At 54.9% G+C, this 22,969-nt stretch overlaps 1 protein-coding gene across 1 annotated transcript; it reads left to right on the top strand.

The window, feature by feature from the left end:
• Positions 1 to 1,705: 1,705 nt before the first annotated feature.
• On the top strand, positions 1,706 to 22,288 carry VWA5B1 (von Willebrand factor A domain containing 5B1; the record flags this gene model as incomplete). Its single annotated transcript, XM_084274560.1, has 21 exons — positions 1,706 to 1,844; positions 2,119 to 2,280; positions 2,636 to 2,858; positions 3,048 to 3,190; positions 3,475 to 3,606; positions 3,871 to 3,995; positions 6,987 to 7,163; positions 11,237 to 11,347; positions 11,431 to 11,633; positions 12,533 to 12,647; positions 13,969 to 14,154; positions 14,402 to 14,597; positions 15,608 to 15,795; positions 18,098 to 18,308; positions 18,488 to 18,805; positions 19,327 to 19,464; positions 19,686 to 19,811; positions 20,336 to 20,410; positions 20,790 to 20,859; positions 21,082 to 21,205; positions 21,421 to 22,288. The coding sequence occupies 21 exons, from the start codon at positions 1,706 to 1,708 to the stop codon at positions 22,180 to 22,182; spliced, it is 3,924 nt and encodes a 1,307-aa protein (XP_084130686.1). The 3' UTR covers positions 22,183 to 22,288.
• Positions 22,289 to 22,969: the final 681 nt, after the last annotated feature.

Consider the following 22,969-nt stretch of genomic DNA (forward strand, 5'->3'; position numbering starts at 1 on the left):
GGTGTGCTGTACACAGGGCACGGCGCGGGGCTCTGTGTGTCACTGAGTGTTCCCCAACACTTGTGCTCACCTGGGTGGTGCAGAAATCCCATGGATTCAGCGGGAGGCACGTCCCCAGCTCCTGTGGGCAAAGGGAAGCTGAGGCGTTTGTATCTCAGCCATGGTTCTGCTGTAAGTCACGGCTGAAGTCGCTCTCCTGGAGCCTGAATTCAGCCCTCTGGCAACCCCACAATGAATTCCCATCGCATTTAGCTGGTGGGGAGCATCTTCCCCTTGTCATTTATTGCTTTCTTCCTTCCCTAAGGCAAAATATCCCCCCCTCCTTCTCTCCCTGCCGGGCATTTAATCACTTCCCAATATCTTGATGACCTCTGCCCCATCTCACAGGGAGATGACCTTCCCTTGCCTCTCTCAGTGGAGGTGAACTCTTGCCACCTTCTGAGCCCAGCGAGTGTGGCTCTGAGCATCCCGTGTGCCCTGGGCTCACCGAGGGCTCCCATGCCGAGCTGGACACGGTCCCATGTCTCCTGATTGCATGGGGCTGAAGCCCCCGGGTGCATTCCCTGACTCCAGGGGCAGCCTTTGCAGTGGAAGTAGAAGAGGATGACATCGGGAACAGCTGGGAGTCACGAGTGTGGGAATCAGGAGCGTGGAATCAGGAGTGTGCCTCAACATACCGCCCTCGTTACTGCCCTCCATCATCTCCTCCGCTGCTGTTTTATTTCCCAGAGAGCCTGGCAGCTCACCCCCAGCCCAGCCAGCCCTTCCTGCTCTCCTTTGCTCTCCCTTCTTTATCTCCCTTAGCACCATTTTCCTGCCCAAAATGCTCGGTGAGTTCCTGGCCTTGATCACGTTTGCATCTTCCATGGTATTTGCATATAAAGGTGGTTTTAATAAAGCAGGGCCTGTAGGAAATGAGAAACTGATGTATTTCACTGCTGCTGGCTCCCCCTGGGCCTTGTAAATCATGGCATAAAGCCTGATAGAGCCAGCCAGGGAGAACTGCTGCCTAGCAACTTCTCCCTGTGCCCCCGGGGGAGCTGGATGTGGCCCAGAGCTACCTGAAAGGTCTCCTTTGAAACCCTCCGTTCTGGGGGAAGATGAGCTGGAACAGAGGAGAATCTGCTGGGGGTGGGTGGGTGGTGGTAGTGGGAAGGGTTGAAATGTAATTGGCAGAAGTAGCCAGCTTTGCATCTCTCTGCTGCGGAGGGATGAGTCAGCTGTTGGGGAAGGGATGGGGAGATGTGGGGCAGCAGACCCAGGCCACCACCCCATGGTGCAGCAGAAAGGGGTTATAGTGGTGACTTATCCTGGAGAAACTTGTCAGCCTGAGGGGTAATGAGAAGCAGGAGAAACAAAACCAGATGTTAACCTGTTCTGCCCTAGTTCGGGGAACAGGTGGACGTGGGAGCTGGTGAGATCCAGGCAGACCTCATCTGAGCCTCCCCTTGCACCCCCAGGCATTTAGGGCAGGGGTTTGCCTCAAGTCCTCCTGCCAGTGTCCCACCTCTATCCCCACCAGTGGAGCTGTCCAGCCCAGACCTCATCATGTCCTGGGTCAGTCACCTTTCTGTCCTCCCAAAATGAGGCGCCGGGAGCACTCAAGCGTGGTGGATGCTCAGGGCTCCTCATTCACTCCCACCTTTGTTCCTCTGCAGCTCACTGCCGTCTCTGACCCCGCCATCACCAACAGACCCCCAGGAAGATGCCAGGGCTGATTAACCGGGTGACCCTCTCTCCGCTCCCCCTCTCTGCATCGGAGGTGACATCATGCGTCAGTGGCTACGCCTTCGGGATGACAGCCTTGCTCACCTACCACAACCCAGAAGCCCAGGCTTTTGAAGGCAAGTTTCAAGGAGCAAAGCTCCCAGTAGAAGAGCTACTATAGAGCTTTAGAGCTGGGGATATTGCAGCTCTGGGTTTGTGTGTGTGCCTCAAACCTTTGGATCCTGTGCTGAAAGAGTAGCCAAGGTTATTGTGTGCTCAGTGGTCCAGGGTTATGGTTTTTGAAGCATGAAAGGTCCCAGGGTTGTTCCAGGAGGGAGCTGACTGCTGTGATCCTGGATGTTGGGTCCAAGCAAGTGCTTGGTGTTGCTGAAAGCACCTTCTGGCTTGCAGGTCTCTTTGTCTATCCCTTGGATGAATGCACCACTGTTGTTGGGTTTGAGGCAGCTGTGTCCCGGCGTGCCGTGACGGTGCAGATCAAAGACAAAGCCAAGCTTGATGACGTGTATTTTGACGGCTGCAGCCTTCCTGATGGAAGAGCTCGTGATGGAAGTGGTGAGGGAGTCATGGGAAGAGGAACGGGGAGGTGACAGGGGGTGGCTGGCTGTCAGCTGCTATGGCACTGAGGGGGCTCTCCTTTGGAAAGGCTGAGCTGTGGCTTGTGGCACATGTGTCCCTGCAGGCTCTGACCAAAGCGGCACTCTCACACGTTTTGGAAAGAAATGTTGCTTCTGGATGGCCAAAAGGGTGGTGAGGAGGGCTGGGGCTCTTCAGAGATACGCTGATGAGTGCAGCAAGGACTGATTTGGGTGTTTGATCCAGGGCTAGGGGGTCATGGGAGGCCCAGAGAGGAGCTTTTTCCATATCTCTGACACCCCATCTCCCTGGTGTGGTCTTCTTCTCTAAGCAGGAAGGATCATGATGGATGAGGACTTGGAGAGAATTGCTTTTGTGGCTAATCTGGGTGTGATTCCTCCACTGGAAAGTGTCTCCATCTTCATCAGCACCTCCTCTGAGCTGCAGACCCTGCCCAGTGGGGCCGTGAGGGTCCTTCTGCCAGCTGTGTGTGTCCCCAGAGTCCCCCAGCCCAGCCTGGAGAACACCAGCAGCCTTCCGAGCCACCAGCTCCGAACGTACGAAGAACTGTGGGATGGACTCTGGCTGGGACTGCTCTTGGGGGGATGCGGGACTAGCAGAGCAGAACCCTGCTGTTGCTGCAGGGGTCTGGAGAGATGCTGCCAGCGTTACCTCCTGCAGATCTGTGGTTCCAGGGGTGTGTGTAGCATGAGTACAGTGTTGATTTGGGTTCATCTCACTGACAGGGACAAGCGCTACTGTGGATCAGGGAGCCTGGAGCAAGGGAGCAGGTTCTGCCTGGCTCGGTTGCTGGAGAGTGAGGCCACCAACCCCTTGGAGTACGAGTTCAGCTTCCACCTGGAGATCCGGGGGCCATGCCTCCTGGCAGGTAGGAGCACTGGGGCCATCCCGCTGCACTGGGCTGGTTTATCACCTCCTCAAGGTGGTGTCCATATTCTTCCTCCTCCTCTCCTGCCCCGATTTGGAGTCTCTTCTGGTGGGTTAACTGTGCTGGGGTGGGTTGGCCAGTGCATTGCTGATGCCAACGTGGGTGTTGATATGGCAGAAGCATTGTGCAGTCCGCTCAGTTCCTGCCCTCTGCCATCTTGCTGCCTCTTCTCCCTGGACTTGCCCATCCTCAGTCTCTAACCTCACCTCCATTTCTCTGGACAGGCGTCGAGAGCCCGACACATGAGATCCGAGCAGATGCCGACCCCTGTGCTCGCTCTGCCAAGAGCATCATGATCACACTGGCCAATAAACACACCTTTGACAGACCCGTGGAGATCCTGATCCACCCGAGCGGTAGGTGGGCTCTGCTTCCTCTCCACTGGGCTTGTCCCTTCCTGAGCTTCCCCTCCATAGGGCTGGAGACACCACGATTAGCTCTGGTTTTTCAAATACTGCCAGGGGTTGGGCTTTCCTAGGACAGAATCCCAGACCCTCTTGAGGTTATCCCACTTCCCTGCAGGGATGTTGCTCTGTTCTCACAGCCAGGGGTGCCAGCATCTCTGCCAAACCTCGTGGTTAGCTAAAGGCCATTCTTCACCCGATTCTCTGCACTTCCAGAGCCCCACATGCCACACATCCTAATGGAAGAAGGTGACATGACACCTGCGGAGTACGAACGACACCTGAAAGGGAAGAATGATTTCATTAAAGGCACTAAGAAAGACCCCAGTGCAGAGAAAAAGGTGAGAAGCGAAAGCTGCAGGCGTCAGCTGAGGCTTTCCTGGGGACTAGGGCTGTGACAGTAAACGATTGATGCTGGCAGTACCAGGAGTTGCACCAGCCCCATAAGCTCTGCAGTGTTTTCCCTCAGAGAGGGGCTTATGAGGAGGGAGAGGGGAAAAGTCTGCAGTGCTTCTGATAAACCGTGTGTGGAAGAAGCTCTGAGGTGGTTATTGTGTGTATAATTAGTGCTAGTCTAGCGTAGCATAATTAGATGGGTGCATTGTTATAGCATTAAGGGTATTATAATTATTGCAGTGACATAGAATAAAATATTCTTTTAATTGCTCAGTAAATGTTTACTGTTTCTGGATAGCTGTCAGAGAGAAATAAGGGATTTTGCTTGGAATAATGAGCTGAACTGAAGACAAGGTAGGAGAAATTTCTCTTTGTTCTGCTGATCAGCAAATCAAGAAGAAAAAAAAATCTATCTGCTGTGGGAATTGTGCCTCATCTTTCAGCAGTTCTGAAATGGTGACTGACAGCCCAGCACTCCTGAGCTGCCACATCAGCCTGTCTGCGAGCAGCCAAGAGGAGTGGAGCAGTCAGAGCCCTCCGAATTTCCAGGGTGGGCATCTTCATCGTGTCACACTTGCGTAACCGCAGCCCATGTCGGCTCTCTGTGACAGGAGGGATGCTCATTTCCCCTGAAACTCATTGTCTGAGCCTCCTTCTGCCCTCCCCAATCATGGCAGGCATCCCCAACCTGCCACAGAGGTGCCTCCCAGCACTGCCATGATTGCTCCAGAGACACCCCGACCCTCTTCTGGTTCCTTCACCCTTCTCTTCCTCTCGCAGCGTGAGGCGGGCTGGGCACTGCGCTTGCTCGCGCCGCAGGCATCTCCTCTAATTGTGTTCAGCGTGCGGCAGGTGGAACGAAACGAACCTCCCACGCTGCGGCTCAGATGGCTCTCTAATTTAATTTCTGTGTCTTTAGCACGTCAAACTCTCTGAGGGCGGGGAGGGGGAAGAGGGGGGAGAGATCATTCCAGAGCCATTTCCCTGTGGGAAGCCCACCTCTTTGTCCCAGGAGGATCGGGAAGCAACTGCACAGAAGAGAGCAAGAAGCAGAGAAAATGCCCTGAATCCCTGGGGTAGATTATGGGCTGGAACTGGTGCTGCTCAGAGCGCGACACCGGGCACATCCTAGCTTAAATGAATTAGCTCAGAAATTTCAGGGGTAAATGATAATTAATTCTCCTCCCTTGGTGTTGTGGTTTGACCCCATCGAACAGCGTTGGATGCCTGTCAGCTCGCAGGGTGGTGGGGACAGATGCACGTTGGCATCGCTGAGGTCTGGGTAGTTTACTGGAATTGGCTCACGGGTGAAGGGGAATGGAGGGCAGGTGGGGAAAAGAGGCAGTGCGGATGAGATGCCTTCTTCCCTGGCTGACCTGTAGCAGCAGCTCTGAGGCTTGGAGCCTCGCCTGTAAAACTCACTCTGAAGTCAGCGGGGAATCCAGGCCTTGGGTTTATCCCCATTGTGCCAGGATTTTGTGTCTTGGGGCCTCAACAGCATCCCAGAGAGTGCTGCGGCTTGGTCTGGAGCCACGATTTGGTCCTTGGGCAGAGGCAGCAAGGATCCCTCTAATCTGAAATGTGATAAACATCCATGCTGGGAGCGATCTTAAACAAATTAATATCGTATAGCTGGAGGAGAACAGGGATGGAAAAAGCCCTCCCAGTTCCCAGTGATTAATTAATACTCCAAAGCATGAGAGCAAAGTGGGGGAGGATGCATGAGAGCGATGCTCTCGTTCCCAGGGATGGGACCTGTCTTTTCCCAGTGCTTGGGGAAGCAGCGCTCGGGCAGTGCAGCTGAAGGCAGAGCACATGTTGATCCGTGGAGACACTTGAGTTTAGTGAGTTACATAAAGTAAAGGTTGGTTGCTGGCTTGTAGATCGAGGAACATGACTCACGGCTGGGAGAAAAAATAAACCCGGTTATTCGGGGTCTGGTTTACTCCTGGTTAAACCAGTGAGGAACAGCAGCCTTGGACCGGGGAAGGGGAAGGCAAAGGAAGCCCCCAAGGACCCAGCCGCTTGTTACGGTGGGTGTCTCTGCGCTGCAGAGCTGGGGCTGGAAGGCCACGGGCCAGACTGATGTGGGGTCCCTGAGCTCCCTTGAAAGCAGGGATGCGCCGACTCACTGCTGCTTTAACGTAACAGCAGATTATAAACCCATCACCAGAGGGGTTTGGTGGGGTTTTTTTTATTATTATCCCAGTTTAATTTTATGCTGTTTTTAATGAAGATTGGTGCTTGAAATAGAATGAGGCAGAAAGCAGAGAGCCGTTAGAGCTGCGTGCCGTACGGAGACAGACACCATGTCCAACCATGTCCTAGGTGACTGCAGCGGCTTCACAAAGCAACGCTTCAATCCCTACAAAGAAAAGTGAGAAAGGAAAATGGGGAGAAAACCCAGCAAACCAGAGGCAGCTGGAATGAATGGGAGCAGCGAGTGCGGCATGCTGAGCATGTCTCTGGCACTTTGCTGTTGAGTGACCACAGACAAAGCCCCCCGGGTACCTCTGCATGACACCGAACTGCGCTAATGAACCGCAGGTCTGGGAGGGAGCTAATGAAATGGTTGGAGAATTGGTGTTGTAGGGTGCTGAGTAGGGCCAGAGCTTTTCATTTCTTCCCTAAGCTCTCATCCATGTGCACGGGGTGGTCTCTGGTTGAGGCTTTCTGCCAGCTTTGGTGCCCTGGCAAAGTGTGACGATGGCTGGGAGGAGGCATGAGTCCCAGTCACCCACAGAGTGGCTCCAAGGGGGATACAGGAAGAAGAACCTACAGTGCAGCCTGAGCACAGGTCTTGTCACCGCTGAGGCCAGAAGCCCAGAAAAGGCCACATGGTTCCATCGTTGGGCACACAGCCCTGCTCTGATTCCCCTCCGTGTGAAAAGGGGCAGAACAATCAACCTCTCAAGCTCTCTCTTTCTTTCTTGCAGATGGAAATCATCAGGAAGCGACTGAACAAGGACATTCTCCACCACCCCGTTGTCATGCTCAACTTCTGCCCCGACTTGAGGGCTGTCCAGCCAGACCTCCGGAAAGCCCAAGGAGAGTTTATCTTCCTCGTAGACCGCAGCAGAAGCATGAGTGGTGTGAACATCAACCGCGTCAAGGTACCACGCGGGAGGGGAAGTGCCTGTGTGCCAAGGAGGGATGAATATTAGAGAGCAGTGGGGGTTGCTGAGTGCTGATGAGTGTTCATTAGGTGGGGATGGGGGGTAATTATATGCTGTAGCTTTAGTCATCTCAACCGTGTGGCTTGTTAGGTACCTGCAGCGAAGCTGACTCTACCCTGTTCTGTTCCTCTTCTCCCCGTCAGCACATCAAATACAAAGGTGTTTTCTTTCCCCCTCTTTGCTGGCTTGCTCATCTTCTGCATCACTTCTCCAATGCTCCCTGTCCAGGAGGACTGGGGGTGATGACAGCCTGGGTGGGAAACCTTCAAAGAGCTCCAAGGGGCATCTCAGGGCATTGTGCCAACCATGTGTGAGGAGTCATTTAGCTGATGGGCACCTCTGTGCACCCAGAGAAGTTGTTTGACCATGATGCATCCCTTTTCCAAACCCAAATGTGTGCCTACAGAGTCCCATGGAAGGTTATGAGAGATGTGCTGAGACCTCTGCATAAAAAAGGGGCCATAGAAAGGCCTTGTTGAGATATTTTGTGGGTCTGAGGTTCCCCTGCCAGATAGAACTCTTACCTGGCTGCAGGTTGCCCTGTGAAAGCTGGGCTTGGCTTTGTGCCATGACCTGAAGGATCTGGAGATGTTCCTGCCCTGAGCCCACTGGGGACCACTCTGCTCATCAAAGGGGAAATTACTGCGGTAACTAATCATCGTTATTCCTGCCTAACGCGCTTTGGAGGCCAGGCTGTGTCTGATGCCTGCCAGCTGGCAGGTCTCTGGTGAGAAGCTGTGGTCCCTGGCAAAAGCTCTTTTGGAAAGTTTCTGTCTTGATTTTCAGGGCCAGGTAAGCCCCAAGAACTTGATGAATATCCCATCCTCCTGAGCTGGGCATGGGTTTGCGCTGCCCCGTGCGTCTTTGTGGAGGACAGTGAGGGAATTGCAGAGGCAGGCTTCATCTGAGGGGTTTGGCTGCATTTGAGAGATTTGGGGAGGTGGTGTCCCCCACAATGTCCTGTTCACACTCTTTCCCAACACAAATGCTGCCCAGATTTGGACTCAAACCCTTCCCGGGGTACTGCTGCACCCCTTCCTGCAGAGAGCATCTCCCTATCCATCTGTCTCTAGTTTCCATGGGAACTGCTGGAGGAGATTGGCCACCTCTGGCAACAGCCAGCTGGATGCTGGGGAGCCTGGGGACCGCTGCAGCAGGTCCCCTGGCATAGAGAGGCTGTCTCCCTGTCCCTGCAACCACAAAAGTGGCCAGGATACCTGCGAGGTTGTACCCCCTTCCCTCAGCACAGTTTGGAACCCGGGAATCCACCCCTGGACAGATACTTGCTTTCTGACTGGTAGCGTGGCTGCATTTGGGCACTGCGGGGCTGGTTTTAGCCTCCGTGGAGGTTGGTTTGTCCCATGGGGATGGAGGCCTTCTCTGAGAGGTCCTGAACTGGGACTTCCATCTGCAGGAGGGCTGTAAAATAGGAAAAAGGCTGTTCTCCTCCTGGAAAAATATTTCGGGGGAGATAGCAGAGATTTCAGAGGAGATACATCAAGGAGGAGAACCACTGTCCCTCTTTTGAGTCCTTCATCTTTGTTTATGACTTGTGAATATCAGGGACCTTGTACCTGGGGCTGTTGTTAGTGTTTGGGTGGGTCACACTTAATGGAGACATTTGCATCATCCTCGGAATTCCTGGGCTTGCTGGGTGGCCGGGCTCGGATACGTGTAGCAGGAAAAGCCAGGCCACAGAGATAGAGCTGGGGAGGGGACCCAGGCCCATGGCAGTGTGAAATTGGGTGGGCTTGCTGGCAAAGCTGGAGTACTAACTGGGAATTGACTTCTCTGGAGGCAAACATCTCTCGTTATCGAGCTGCTGTATGGATAGTGAGTGCAACAGGATCAGGATCAATATTTACCGCAAGAAGCAATAAATCTTTCCGCTTGCTGAAAGAGAAAGCAAGCATCGATTGCCCACTTTGGGAAAAATATTCGGAAATCTGTTGGGTTTTTTTTTTTTTCTTCTCTTCTTGTAATTAGTCCTGAGATGGGATGTCAGCATTGAGATTTAGAAGAGCTGGCATCCCAGGAGCCATCTGGGAAACTGCAGTATAAATACATTCTCGTAGGTTTGAGATAACAGCTTGAAGTCCCCTGGAGCCTGTTAAAGGGCAGCCCTGTTCTCCTTTGGTGTTTCACTGGTTTGCAGTTCTTCAGCTCTGCCTGGCTGCTGGGCCTCACAGGGGTCAGGACCTGGGCTGACCTGCCACCCACCTCCCTGCACATCCCGGACCGGAGTGGGATTTCTCTGCCCTACCTTCTGCAGTCGCTCGGTTTTTGCCACTGTGTATGACAAAGCAAAGAGGCTGCTTGTGCCCATTTGACCTTGGCAGCTCTTCTCTTGGGGCTGGCTCTAGGGTTTCTGCTGCCCTCGGCAGACTGGCAGGAGCCTGCCTTTATCAGCGGCTAAACAGAAAGAGCCAAGCTCCTCAATGCTGCCAGCACTTGGCTCTGAGTTGGCCTCCTTCTCCAGCCATGCTAATGCTCCCGCTGCCCCTGCAAAGCTCCTTGGGTGGCTCTTGCCCAGTTGCTGCCAACACGAGTTGTGTTCTGTAGTTGTCCACGGCCGTCACAGATGTCTGAGACGATTTCAGTTGCTCTTCCCTTATGTAAAGACCAGGAATAGGCAAGTTAGATAACCACCTCTGGTAAAGAAAATTGCTGAAAACTCTCTCTGCAGTTATTTTAACTGATGCTGGCTATGAATATAGGAGTGATGGGGGTGGGGGAGGCTTTTCCTTTTGTGTAACTTTAAGCTATTTGTTTATTTTCTGCAAGTTTGGACATTGAAATGCACTGCGTGTCGCACTTCTCAATTTCACACCCTGCTTCTCACCCACCAGCTCTGTGCTGCAGTACCATGTTGCAAGCACAAATCTAAGCAGCTAAAAACAAGCAGAAAAATGTGTTCATCTCGTTTGTTTGTTTGTTTGTTTGTTTGTTTGGGTTCTGTTTGAAGGCTCCCCATTTTCCTCACTGCTTTGGGACCCAAATATCATTAAGGGACTTTGGAAAGAGCAGGGTGCTGTGCAGTGCTTTCTGGGGGCAGCATTTGAGTAGAGAGACCTGGACAGATCGAAGAGCTGGGCCATCACCACCAGCATGTAGTTTAACAAGGACAAGTGCCAGATTCTGCCCCTGGGAAGGGGCAGCCCTGGCTGCACACCCAGCCTGGGGGAGGAGACACTGGAGGCCGGATGTGCTGAGAGGCGTTTGGGGGTCATGGTCGACAGCAAGTTACCCACAAGTTAGCTGTGTGCCCAGGCAGCCAGGACAGCCAACCCCATCCTGGGGTGCATCCAGCACAGCACAGCCAGCTGGGCCAGGGAGGGGATCGTCCCGCTCTGCCCTGTGCTGGGGCGGCCTCACCTCGACACTGGGTGCAGGTTTGGGCACCACAGGACAAGAGGGACACAGAACTATTGGAGAGTGTCCAGAGGAGGCACCAAGGATGGGGAAGGGTCTGGAGGGGAAGGGTTATGAGGAGAGGCTGAAGTCCTTGGGGTTGTTCAGCCTGGGAAGAGGAGGCTGAGGGGAGACCTCATGGGGTCTCTGGCTTCCTGCTGAGGGGATCAAAGGGGCAGCGCTGATCTCTCTTCTCTCTTTGGGCACCAGGGACAGAACCTGAGGGAACAGCGTGAAGCTGCACCAGGGGAGGTTTAGGCTGGGTGTCAGGAAGAGGTTCTGTACCTCTTCACTGGCACAGGCTCCCCAGGGAAGGGGTCACAGCCCCAAGCTGGGCTGGGGGCAAGAAGCGTCTGGGCGATGCCCTCAGCCTCATGCTTTGACTGGGCTGGGCCTGTGTGGAGCCAGGAACTGGACTTGATGGGCTTTATGGGTCCCTCCCAGCTCACATATTCTCTGATTCAGTGAAGCAGCATCCAGTTTATTATCAAATGCACACAGCCAAATGCAGGAGGGGTAAGGTGTGATGGCAAGACAGGGTCTGTGCAGAACTTTTCCTGGTGAAGCTGGTGTCTGACTTCTCCCCACCCCTTCCCCAGGATGCTCTCTTGGTCATTCTCAAGAGCCTGATGCCAGCATGTCTTTTCAACATCATTGGGTTTGGATCCACCTTCAAGACCCTCTTTCCTGCCAGCCGGACTTACTGTGAGGTGGGTGAAGGGGCAGCAGCATCTCCTTGGTGCTGGGAGGATGCTGGTGCAAGGGCTGACGGTTACACTGCTCCTTTGGGCAGGAGAGCCTGGCCATTGCTTGCAAAAGCATCAAGAGGATCCGGGCTGATATGGGTGGCACCAACATCTTATCACCTTTGAAGTGGGTCATTCGGCAGCCCATCCACAGGGGCCACCCCCGACTGCTCTTTCTGCTGACGGATGGAGCCATCAGCAACACAGGGAAGGTCCTGGAACTCCTTTGGAACCACTCCTGCTCCACCAGGTACCAAGAGCTGCATGCAGGGTGGGCAAAAGCCCAGTACAGTGCTTCTCCTTGAACACAGCTCCATCTCCCAGACATCCCTGCTTCGGAGATAGAGGCAGGAGAGATTGCTGATACGAGTCGTGGGAGAACCTCAAAGGGTTTGGAACAGATCCCAGAAGTTCAGATGCTTTTTAAACAATCAAAAGGAGGATAATTGGGCTGACAACTTCACAGGCTTCTGATGCTTCCTGCTAGGAGAGATTGACACACCAACAGTCTTCCTTGCCGGGGATTTTTTTTTTAATGTTTTAAAGCACATCTGGGTCTGGCCCCAGCTGCTTCCAGGATGGGGCTGCACAGAATTGAATGTGCTGAAAGCAATGTAAAAAGCAGCTAATTTGCGCATTGAGCTCCCAGCCTGGTTCTCCAGCCCTGGTGGCAGGCTGGTCTGTTTTCTCCTCTGCCTCTTTAAGGGGCATGAAGCAAAAGGAATAGTAAGAAAACCATATTTCTCTTCCAGCCCTTGGACCTCAGAGCTTATCAGGGAAGCTGCTCTGTAGTTATATGGAGGTCAAACTGCTTCCCAGCTGCTTGGGACACCCATCCCTGGGTCTTGCAGGGGCTCAGTGGTGGGCTGAGGAGACCCCAGAAGTCATGCCTGGCTCGCTACCAAGGCCCATGTGCTTCGGGGATTGAGGTCTGCTGAGCAGAGGGAGATGGTGGTTCCCGACCCTTCTGCCAGCCACCATAAAGAGGAGCTAGTTATTTTCCTCTGGACATGCTGGAAAACTGCATTAGCAGTGGGATAAAGCTGGGAGCAGGGGCGTCTCCTGCCTGCAGGGAGCAGGTGAGCTGTGTGGGGCTGGGTGTCAGAGTGGCTTGTCTCCTGGATCCTGGCCATCCCCGTTCCTTTGCAGGTGCTACAGCTTCGGCATCGGGCCAAACGCCTGCAGGAGGCTGGTTCGGGGGCTGGCTGCCGTGTCCAGGGGCATCGCCGAGTTCCTGGCGGAGGGCGAGAGGCTGCAGCCCAAGGTACGCTGGCTGCTTGCTCCCAGGGCAGCACCCTGTAAGGCGCAGATGATGCTCTGGTTCAGCGAGGGGGGGGGCCACAGCTCGCTAGCAGGTCTGCTTCCCCATCATCCTCACTGCCTTTCCAACTCCCACTCGGCAGCAGGTGGGCGAGCGGGAAGGGATGAAAGAGCATCTTCATCTCCGGCTGTCAGAGGGAGTGGGAGGGTGTGATTACCCTCTGCACGGGGATGGGGAGAAGCGATAACTGCGATGCAGCAGCTCTGGCTTCAAACGTTGCTGCTGCCTCAGACACTGGCGAGGGCAGAGGAACCGGCATCAAAGCAGCCAATTAGTTTTGAAGTCGGGCTCAGCCCTGGCCTTGCTCAGGCAAGAAGTACCTGGGGTTTGAGGGAGAGGCATACGCTGTGATAGCTTTGCCTATTAAGCCAACTTTAAAGCAAAGGGGGGAGCCTCTTCATTTCCACTCTCCCCATGAAAACTAAGTAAACCAATATGCCTGAAATACGGCGTTAAGGATGGCTCTGCCCCCCCATGTAAGCACAGTGCCCAGCCTGTCATGGGCCGGATGACTAAACCCCAAGAGAATTGTGTCTTTAGCTCCTGAATATCCCTAAAAAGCTGGCTTCTATGTTCTTGATCTCAAAAGAGGGAGTTCAGTGGTCCACCCCTCTGCAGGAACCTGGAGCACACAGAACAGCATCAGCATTTCTGATGGAAATTAAAAGTGAAGATAGCGAAGGGAGAAGAGGGTTTTTTTATAGAGCTATTAATAAGGAGCTTTGCGGGCTGTGCAGCTTGGTGCTTTCAGCAGTCTGAGGCATCGATTAATGGCCTTATAAAACACAGCCTGGTGTGTCTTCCAGAGCCTGTGAAAAAGCCGTGAACAATAGAGAACATCTGAGCTGTTCTGCCTCTAAATCTGTGGCTTGCTTCTCCTGGCGTGCAGGGAAGCTCTTGTAGATGGCTCCCTGGTAGGTTCATCCACGAGATATTCACGGGTATTGGTCTACTCCACGTGTGTACTTGGCAGAGCCTTGCTAATCTTCAGTGAGGACCAGCACAGGAAAATAGCAGTGCTGTCTCTCAGTGCATGAGATCCACTCTGCTGCCCTTGGTGTATCTGCACCCTGGGGGCTGGGGGTCAGAGCAGCCTATGAGGGCCAAGGGCTCAGGCTCCCATGGCAGGTCAGCAGAGGGTAGGAATTGGCTGAGGGATTTATTTGGGTAAACCTTCCCCTTCCCTGCGTCGTGCGGCACACGTGGTGTGGTGCAGACAACATCCACTTGCTGCATAACTGCTCCCCTTTGCTTTCTGCTGCAGATGATCAAGTCGCTGAAGAAGGCAATGGCGCCGGTCCTCAGTGATGTGTCCGTGGAGTGGGTCTTTCCTGAGAGCACCGAGGTCTTGGTGTCCCCCATCAGCACCAGTTGCCTCTTCCCTGGTGACCACCTGGTCGGCTATGGCATCATCTGTGACACCTCCCCATACATCTCTAACCCCAGATCTGTGAGTCCAATGCTGCACTGGCTGGTGGGGGCTGTGCAGGGAGCCCCCATAGTGGGTGTCTCAGCTTTTTGTGGGTGGTTGGGAGGTGTCTCTTGGCTTTCTTGCCCGATCCTCAGGGGAGATGGTGGGTGAGACATTGGGGAGCAATGGGAACTCAGTAGATAAGGGTGCTGGTGCACAAGCAGGGACTCCTCTCAGCTGACAGAGGCAGTGGTAGGACCTCCTCCCTCTCTCTGCTTTCCTCCAGGACAAGAGGCGACGTTACAGCATGATGCGCTCCCAGGAGTCGGGCAGCTCCGTCTTCTTTCACTCCCAGGAGGAAGGAGCTGGCGTGGAGAGCTGGAACCACTCCAGAGACTCAGAGGGCTGCTGCCCCACCGAGCGTGGCCCCAATCATCTCATGGTGGGCCGAGACCCCGGTGGAGAATCAGATACAGACATGGGTCAGGTTTCCTTCTGTACAAGTGTGGGTGTGATGCCCCTGTGTGTCTCACTGAGCTTCCGATGTCACTCTGCCAATTGCTTGTTTGACACATCAGTCTCTTCAGCTGCAGCTCTGCAAAGAGCTGGAGGATTTGCAGGAGGGATGACAGATCTCCTGAGGCTTTGAGCGAGTCTGTTTGGTCTGGATATTTTATCCAAACCTGTCAGGAAATCAAAGGGAAGCCCTGGAGAACTGTCTTCCCTGGAGATTTTTCAAAGCAGCTCTAGCTTTGGCCACATCATTACTTACAAGCTTCCCAAGCTGTCCTCCGGCATGCAGAGAAGGAGAGGGGTGAGCCCAGCTAGGCTGTCCCTGTGCTGGCAAAGCTCTCACTTCCCTGTAAGCCCTGACAATGCAGTTTGAGTTAAGGCGGGGAGGGGAAAGGATCTGAAGCCCTGTCCCTAGTGTGTCACCCCTTGCCACCACGGTTTGGCTGGGCGGTTGTGTCAGCAAGGCACAACATGAAGCAGGTGGGTGGTTGCACCCCAGAGCTGGTTGCAGGGAAACATCTGTTACTCACGGGATGTTCGTGCCTTGTATCCAGGGAGGAACTGAGCTGTGCATCCCCTCAACCTTGTCAAAAGCAATGCGGAGTCGTGCCTTTCCAAATGAAATTTTACTCCTTGCTCTGACAGGAGACTGTCTGCACTAATGAAATTTCATTAGTAAAGCTTTTGTCTTCTCCAGGGAGCTTTGGGGAAATGCAGACAACCTTTTTCTGGCTGAAAACAGCTCAGACAAAACCTCCCCAGTCTGCTCTCCTGACTTCCCCAGGAGCTTTGAGTGTAGGCTTTTATTACCTTCCATAGTTTCATTGCTTTGCTTAAAACCAGGCAGGGCTGAGCGTGGACCCCTCAGCCCTGGGAGGACCAGAGGGGTGGGCTCCGGGCTGCCCACCATGACCCAAGGTGGGATGTGCTGGCCAATCCAGCTCCACAGCAGAGCTGAATCTTCTCTCCCACCGTGCAGGAACAGACATGAAGGCTTCCTCCAGGAGACGGGCGTACAGCACCACGCAAATTGCTGACCACGAGCCTTACAAGAAGGTGCCCACAGCCAGCGATCCCGGCACCACCCTGGTGAAAAACCCCCTCCGGAAAACCCACTTGCAGGACCTGCAGCATGTGAGCCCTGAGCCCTGGCAGGTGGATCTGCAGGTATGTGATGCCTGGAGAGGCTTTGCCTGCAGGCAGGGGCCAGGAGGCAGCGGCAGGAAAATCCTCTCAGATGCACAAGCGGAAGAGCCTGGCTCAGACTAGTCCTGATGCATGTGTGTGTATATTTATACATATTTATATATGTATGTGGCTCTGCTCTGTGCTGTGGCGCATCACAAACATGTCAGAAACAAGCTGAGCAGGGATCTGGGTGCCTTCCAGGTGTCCCACAGCAGTGTGTCCCCATGGGAGCCTGGCTTTTCTTTGCTAAATGCCTCTCCCCTCCCTCGGAGTGGTCTGTGTCTCACCTTGCTGCCCAGGATCCCCAGGCTGCTGCTTCTTTCTTTATTTCCCTTGAGTTTGGTCTTGGGATGGAAACCCATGTATGGCTGGGGCACATCTGGACACATCTGGGCCCTGTGGGGGAAAAGGAAAGTCAGTCCTGGAGCAGACCTGCGTTGGAGTGACAGCGCTGGCTGAGCCGTGGCCCTATGTGACAATACCTCCTGCTGAACATGTTACATCCCCTGCCCACAGCAGGTGACATTTGGGAAAGAGGTTTGTTGGGGGGTTTTTCCCAACTGGTCTGTGGAAGGGCAGAGATCACAGAATCACAGAGCATTAGGTGTTGGAAGGGGCCTTGAAAGCTCATCCAGTCCAACCCCCTGCCAGAGCAGGATCACCTAGACTAATTCACACAGGAACATATCCATGAGGGTTTGAATGTCTCCAGAGAAGGAGACTTCCCAACCTCTCTGGGCAGCCTGTTCCAGGGCTCTGTCACCCTCATGGTGAAAAAGTTCCTCCTTATATAAGGGGATGGTTTCCTCCCATCCTTGTCATTGCCAGGATGCTCGGCTCTGCAAATCAGCATCTGCAGGGCTGGGAGGACCAGCAGCACTTCTGTTCCCATGGAAACTCAGAGCCAGGAGATGGTGGGGAGGGATGTCTGGGGCTTTCATTTCTCTCCTGCTGTGGGTTGGGGATCAGCTGGGTGAAGTGGAGGCTGGAGGTGAGGTGAGGGGGCAAAGGGGAAGGAGGGCAGGAGCTTCGTGGGGAGGAAGGAGGCCTTTGCCCTCTCACTGCAGCAGTTGGGGCGGTGAGCGGTGTTGCTTGATGAATGGTGGTAGGTTTTCGGGGTCCCTGTGACCTTGACTGCACTGTGAATGCCCACAGAGCATCCTGTTGCCTGCGGGACACTCAGCACAAAGGCAGCAGTGGGAACGGCTCCCTTTTGAGGGGCAGTAAATGGTTAACAGCATGAATCCTGCTCTTAATTAATTGCAGTGGGTTTTGCTGTCCCTCGTGCTGTGGGGGCTCCCAGCAGCTCTCCCAGCTCCCATTCCTGCTGCCAGGGCTTGACATTTTCAGGGGTGGGAATGCGAGCCCTTGGCTTGTCTGTGTGTGCCGTGCTGGGAAGGAAAGGTCGGTGCTTGTGATGGGCAGCTCCAACACCCAGCCCTGTTCCTGGCCAGCTTCCTCTGACTGGGAGGAGAGCTTGGCCAGGAGAAGGAGCAGGTTTTGAATGGCAAAGGTTTGGCTTGTTTTTGAATGTCTCAGTCCTAGCTTGGGAAGTAGCTCCTGGAGCTGCCTGCCTCCTGTTTTCGCTAGTGGTTTCACAGAGCATCACAGATTCAGCAGCGATGGAGGTCATGTTTCACCCAGAAAAAGCATCTTTCCATCCGTCACTGCAACCCACCACTTCTCACCACCTCTGTCCCTTGCTGGTGGTATGCAGGGAAGATAGAGAGACTGGTGGTTTTAGGGGGACCTTCCCACAGCCCTGGGGATGGGGGTAAACCAGCCTGGCCTCAGCGTCTGTGCTGGCAATGGAAGGGGACATCTGTGTGAGATGTGGCTTTGAAGATGCTGGAGGGGGATTTGTGTCTCCAGACACTGGAGAAAAAGGGGGAAAAAAAAGGAAGATAAAACTTCCCTTCTCCCCATCACCTGCGCCTCTCTCCTTCTGTTACTAAGCAACTGGTCCTTGATCTTTCTGTCTCTTTTCTTTCCCTCAGTTCCCAAGTGAAGTCATTAAAATGTCTGGAGAGATGAAACTCATTTTTCACCTTCCACCTGTCTGGGGAAGGAGCCCCTGGGGCCAGGGTCCCTTGGGGACACCCTGCGGGTCTGGTGGAGGGCTCTGTCCAGGCACGGGGCTGAGCAGAGATGGACACAGGTGTTTGCATGATTGCAGCTCGTGCTGGGATCCGGGCAGGGAGCGGAGGGGTCAGAAAGAATGGAGTGGGGCCCTGCCATCAGCTCCAGCCATCTCCAGCCCTAACGTCTGCTCTGCTCTCAGGCCTTCGCAGCCAGCTCCCTTGTCTCTGCCACGAGGATCCGCGGCACAGGCGCTCGGCGACCGTCCCTGCTCCACCGGAGCTGCGTGTCCTTCTGCCATGATGCTGACTCCCCGACGGTGCCAGATGGGGCTCCAGGAAGGGGCTTGGGACCACTTGATGCCACTGCAAGCTTACGGTCTTCATCGGACAGCCGGAGCCCTGGGGATCTGGGTAACAGGGAGGGGAGGGATGGCCAGCCTTGCCTGCCCATGCCAGGGTTTTGGTGGCATTGTGTTATGCTCTGTGACACTGTGTGAAAATGAGGAAGTATTAATTATGGTTTCTTGGTAGCAGCGGGGAATTCAGCTCCCGCTGATGTGATTAATTATCCGCCTCTCCCTTCTCTGCAGAGTCTACCCAGCATCCTTCCTTCATGTTTGAAACGGAGACTTCCTCCGACTGGGAGCCCCAGGACTTCGACTTCAGCACCGCCCACAGCTCCCCACACTCCCCCAGGACCCTCTGCAAGGCAGTGGTGAAGGGGCTAAGGAGCAACGAGCCGGTGCAGTGGGAAGTCACCTTTGATATCCTCCCTCTCTTCCGAGAGCGGGAGAACCAGCCGGACGGTGACACAGACCTGTGGAGTGAGACCTTCCACCACCTGGCAGCCAAGTCGGTCATTCGGGACTTGGAGCATCTTGCTGAGAAGGAGTGTGAAATCGAGCACGGTAACGTGGGGCTGCCGGCCTGCAAGCTGGCTGTGGGCAGAGCCTGCCCTGCCGCCGGGTGGGATCTCCAGCAGCCTCTCCAGTCAGTACAAGGGCAGGCGGTGGGGAGATGCGAGGGAATATCTCACCTAGTTCCCAAATGACAGCCTTCTCTGGCTGCCTTGCACTTCCCTCCTGCGCCTGCAGCCTTGCTGCACGTTAAAATGCTCAAGCTCATGCCCCTCCTCTGCTTCACAGGGATTATATTTAAGGAGGTGGTCACCTGGAGCTGGGAGGGGGGCATTGAACTCGGAGGGTCCAGCAGCAGCCACATGTCACTGCTCTGGGCTGCACTGTGTCCCTGGGTCTTGTCAAACTCCTCCCCCACAATGTGCATCTCTGCATGGAAAAGCAGAGCAGACGCAGTAGGCAGAGTTGGGAGGGAGCCCAAACATGAAGGCGGCTCTGGGAGCTGGGTCCGAGAGCTGGATGGAGCCCATGGGACACGTGGACTCTAATCCGGTGTGTGTCTCACATGGCAGGGTCTGGGCGGCGGTACCAGGTCAATGCTGTCCACACCAGCAAGGCCTGCAACATCATCAGCAAGTATACAGCGTTTGTGCCAGTGGACCTGAGCACCAACACCTACCTGCCTGCTGCTGTCGAGTACACCCTGATGGGTAACAAGGGGCTGGTGGAGGGTGAAACGTTGTCCTGGGAGGGAGGGTGTCCCCTGAGGAACCTTGCTCAAGCAGGGTTTCTTCCCCACGGCCAAGCAAAAGCTCTGCTCTTAAGTCTGGATGCCCAGAGATGACCAAGCTCATCACTCCCTGGGTTTTGTCACCATCATGTGTGTGCCAAGCCCTCTCTAATGCTGGCAATTCCCTTCTCTCATGCTAAGGGGCAGCATCCAAGCAAGGCAGCCAGAGGAGCCTGAGCTCAGGAAACAGAAGGCACCGTGGCTTTTCCCCTGGACGTCTCCAGTCAGCTTGTGGCCAGAATGGAGATGACGGATTTTACGGCATGAGTAAGATTCCCTGAGGTTTTGTCTCCTTCCTACATCTCTCAGTGGTTTAGTCTAGGGGACGTTTTCTCTGGTCTTGGGGTTGGTTTTTTTTTTGCCTTCTGCCTTCCTCTTTGAACACGGTGCTCACCAGACACGTGTCTGGCTGGAGTCCATCTCCTTAAATAGGGAAGAAGCTGCAATTTCCCCTGAAACTCCCAAATCGCAGGCAGTGGCTGCTGACAATGCTTGCCAGTTAATTGGCAGCCGCAACACAGATAACATGAGGGATGAAACTGGGTGTAATTAGAGGCAAGGGGATGTGAGGCACTTGCTTGTCACCAAATCCTTCACTAATGAAGATGAGTTGGACCGGACCTTGCCTGGCATTGTCAGATCTGCGGTTGGAGTGAAATCGCCCCTGATCGGGCTCATTAACCTGATAATCCCATGGAGAGGGAGGGAGAGCGGCCGTGCCGCAGCCTGGCGCGGTGGTGCGACCGTGGCTTTGGCTGGGTGGCGTTGCTGATGTGGTTCCTCTGTTGCAGATGCAGAGGAGAGCAGGCTGTCCCCCTCCAGCACCCCTTCCTCTGCTGGCTGGGAGCGCTGCAGGCTCCCTGAAGGTACGGGAAAGAGCTCTGCATCGAGTTCATGATGTAGGCTCTTCACCACAAACCTCTGCTGAGTTCTTGGGGGGTGGTTCTAAGACTTTATGACCTAAAAATTAGTCCTGTGAGCACAAGGCCCCTCACTCCTTCCAGGGTGCAAAAGACAGAGCCTGGCCAGCCTTCGGTATAGATTCCAAGGTTCATTTCAAGGTTCAAATGAACTCCAAGGTTCATTTCTTTTTCCCCCAAGGTTTGTTATCCCCATGGGAAAAACTAGATGAGGGAAGAGGGGAGGACTTTGCCAAAGACTCCCCGTGCCCCAGCACATAGACTCCACTCCCTTCCACTCTCCTGTAGCACCTCGTTTTACCCCCAGCTTTGTGTTTCTTCCCAGGGCCAGTACAGAGCCTGTCTGCTACCTCTGCACAAGCCCAAAAATCCATCGAGAGCCTCTTTGCTGCGAGGTATGGGCCAGCTCAACCTTCCTCTGACCTTAGTAGATGTCGTGCACCTCCGTGGGTCCGACAACCACAAGCAAGGGGGAGAGGAGGGGACACCCGAGGGCTAGCAGACGGAGTTGGGATCGAGTGGGATGGCAGTGCCTGGGGACCAGGGGTGGTTTTTGGAGGGGAGGGTGGGCATCAGGAGGGGCACGGGAGTTATGGCCACCTTTTGTCCTCCTGCAGGCTGACCTTCAATAAAACCAGGCTGCTGACCCGAGCTGCCAAAGGGTTCATGAGCAAATCTCCAAGCAGAGTGAGCGAAACCAGCTCTGAGGGCGATAATGAGAGCATAGACTACCTTCCGCTGGTGAGCCACTCATTCCCAGGTCTTGCTGGGCTTGCATGGTTGCTGCAGGGGGGCAGAGGGCAGGGGCTTCCCTCCCAGATCCTGCCTTTTGCTGTCTCTGATGGCTGCATCTGATGATCTGCTCGGAGAAGGAGAGCTGCTCCGCCCATGCATGCCCCTTTCCCAGAAGTGGTTGGTATCTCAGAGCTTCTCTCTGTGCCCACTGATCCTTGCAGGCATCTCTGCAGCTGGCCTGCGGTGCCTTTCTCATGAACTCGGCCTTCTGCGACGCTGTCAACATCCCCATGGAGAAGCTGAAGTGGACATCTCCCTTTGCCTGCCACCGTCTGGCTCTCAGCCCCTCTAGCTCCTACAGCACCAAGAAGACCAGTCCCTCCAGTGAGCACAAAAACCTCAGCTCCAGCCATCAGCTCCTGGTCCCCAACGGCACACAGGGGAAGGGTCCCACCAACAGAGTTTCCCCGTGTGTGGTGCCGGAGGGACCCAGCAGCCACGTAGAGGACGCCGGCCGCCTTCGCCACTTCTCAGGCAGCGCGGTGGAAAGCATCTCCAAAGCCCTGAAGGCTGAGAAGGAGCTGTCCCCACCATCCATCACCATCCGACGCTTCTCTTCCCCAGAGAGCACCCCAGCCTCTGCTGAGTGCCAAACCAACAGCGACCAGAGTTCCGAGGTGGATAGCTCTGAGGTCCAGGCATTGCTCTTTGACATCGAGTTGCAGCAGCAGACGGAGCCAGAGGGGATGCTGTGGGCCACGGCGGTGGCCCTGGCCTGGTTGGAGCACAGCTCAGCTTCCTTCTTCATCGAGTGGGAGCTGGTGGCAGCCAAGGCCAGCCTGTGGCTGAGCGAACAGGACTTCCCGGAGGGTTACAGCCTGGCCACAGTGAAAGCTGCTGCCCAGCAGCTCTTTGTCCTGCTCCGGCACTGGGATGAAAACCTGGAGTTCAACCTGCTGTGCTACAACCCAAGCAGCGTGTAGAGGGGAGAGGCTTGGGCAGCTCACTGAGGGCGTGGGAGAGGGGACCCGTCCTGGGGAAATGCCTCCAAGGAGCTCAGCTCCTCCGCCGCAGGGACGGTGCGTGTTTATTAGAGCAAGCCCTGCCGACAGAAGCAACCTGGGGAGAAACCACTGCTCAGTAGTTGGTGTTTCACCCCAAGAGGGTACCTGCAGCAGGATGCTGTTTAGTTTTAACCAGAGCAGCACCTCCAGCTACAGCAGTTCCATCTGAGCCTGGTTTCCTCTGGTTCCCAGCCCTGTTCCCAGAGCAGGTCTGCTGCTTGGCTTGCCCTGTCCTCTCTTGGCATCTTCTTCCCAGCCCTGAGTCACTGCCAAGCCCCTGCTGAGGTCCTCCAGTCCCGAGTCGCTGCTCTCCTGAGGCTCCTGCCTGGTTGCTGCCATCTCAGATGTCTTTGGTGAAGATCTAACAATGTGCTCATCTCATGGACCAAAGGGAATCTGGGCTGGGACTGACCATCTGAAGACCAACCCTGCTGTCACAGCCAGGAGGATGCTGACTTGCCTCGAGCTCAGCCATGTCCTGACAAGCTGGGTCAGCCGAAGGCTGTGTCCAAACCCCATCACATCCAGACAGTGCTGGGCTCCCCTAGCCCCTCTGCGATCCCAGGGGGGCTCTGCGAGACCCCTTGCAGCTGAGGGTGTGCCTTCAGAGCCTCAGTGGCAGGGCGTGGGCACCTGGGGCTGAAGGAAGGGAACCAGCCCATTGCACTCAACACCAAATAGAGATCCTCTGCACTAACAGAACAGA

This window comes from Gallinula chloropus, assembly GCF_964237585.1.
Source record: "Gallinula chloropus genome assembly, chromosome: 23".
NCBI lineage: Eukaryota > Metazoa > Chordata > Aves > Gruiformes > Rallidae > Gallinula > Gallinula chloropus.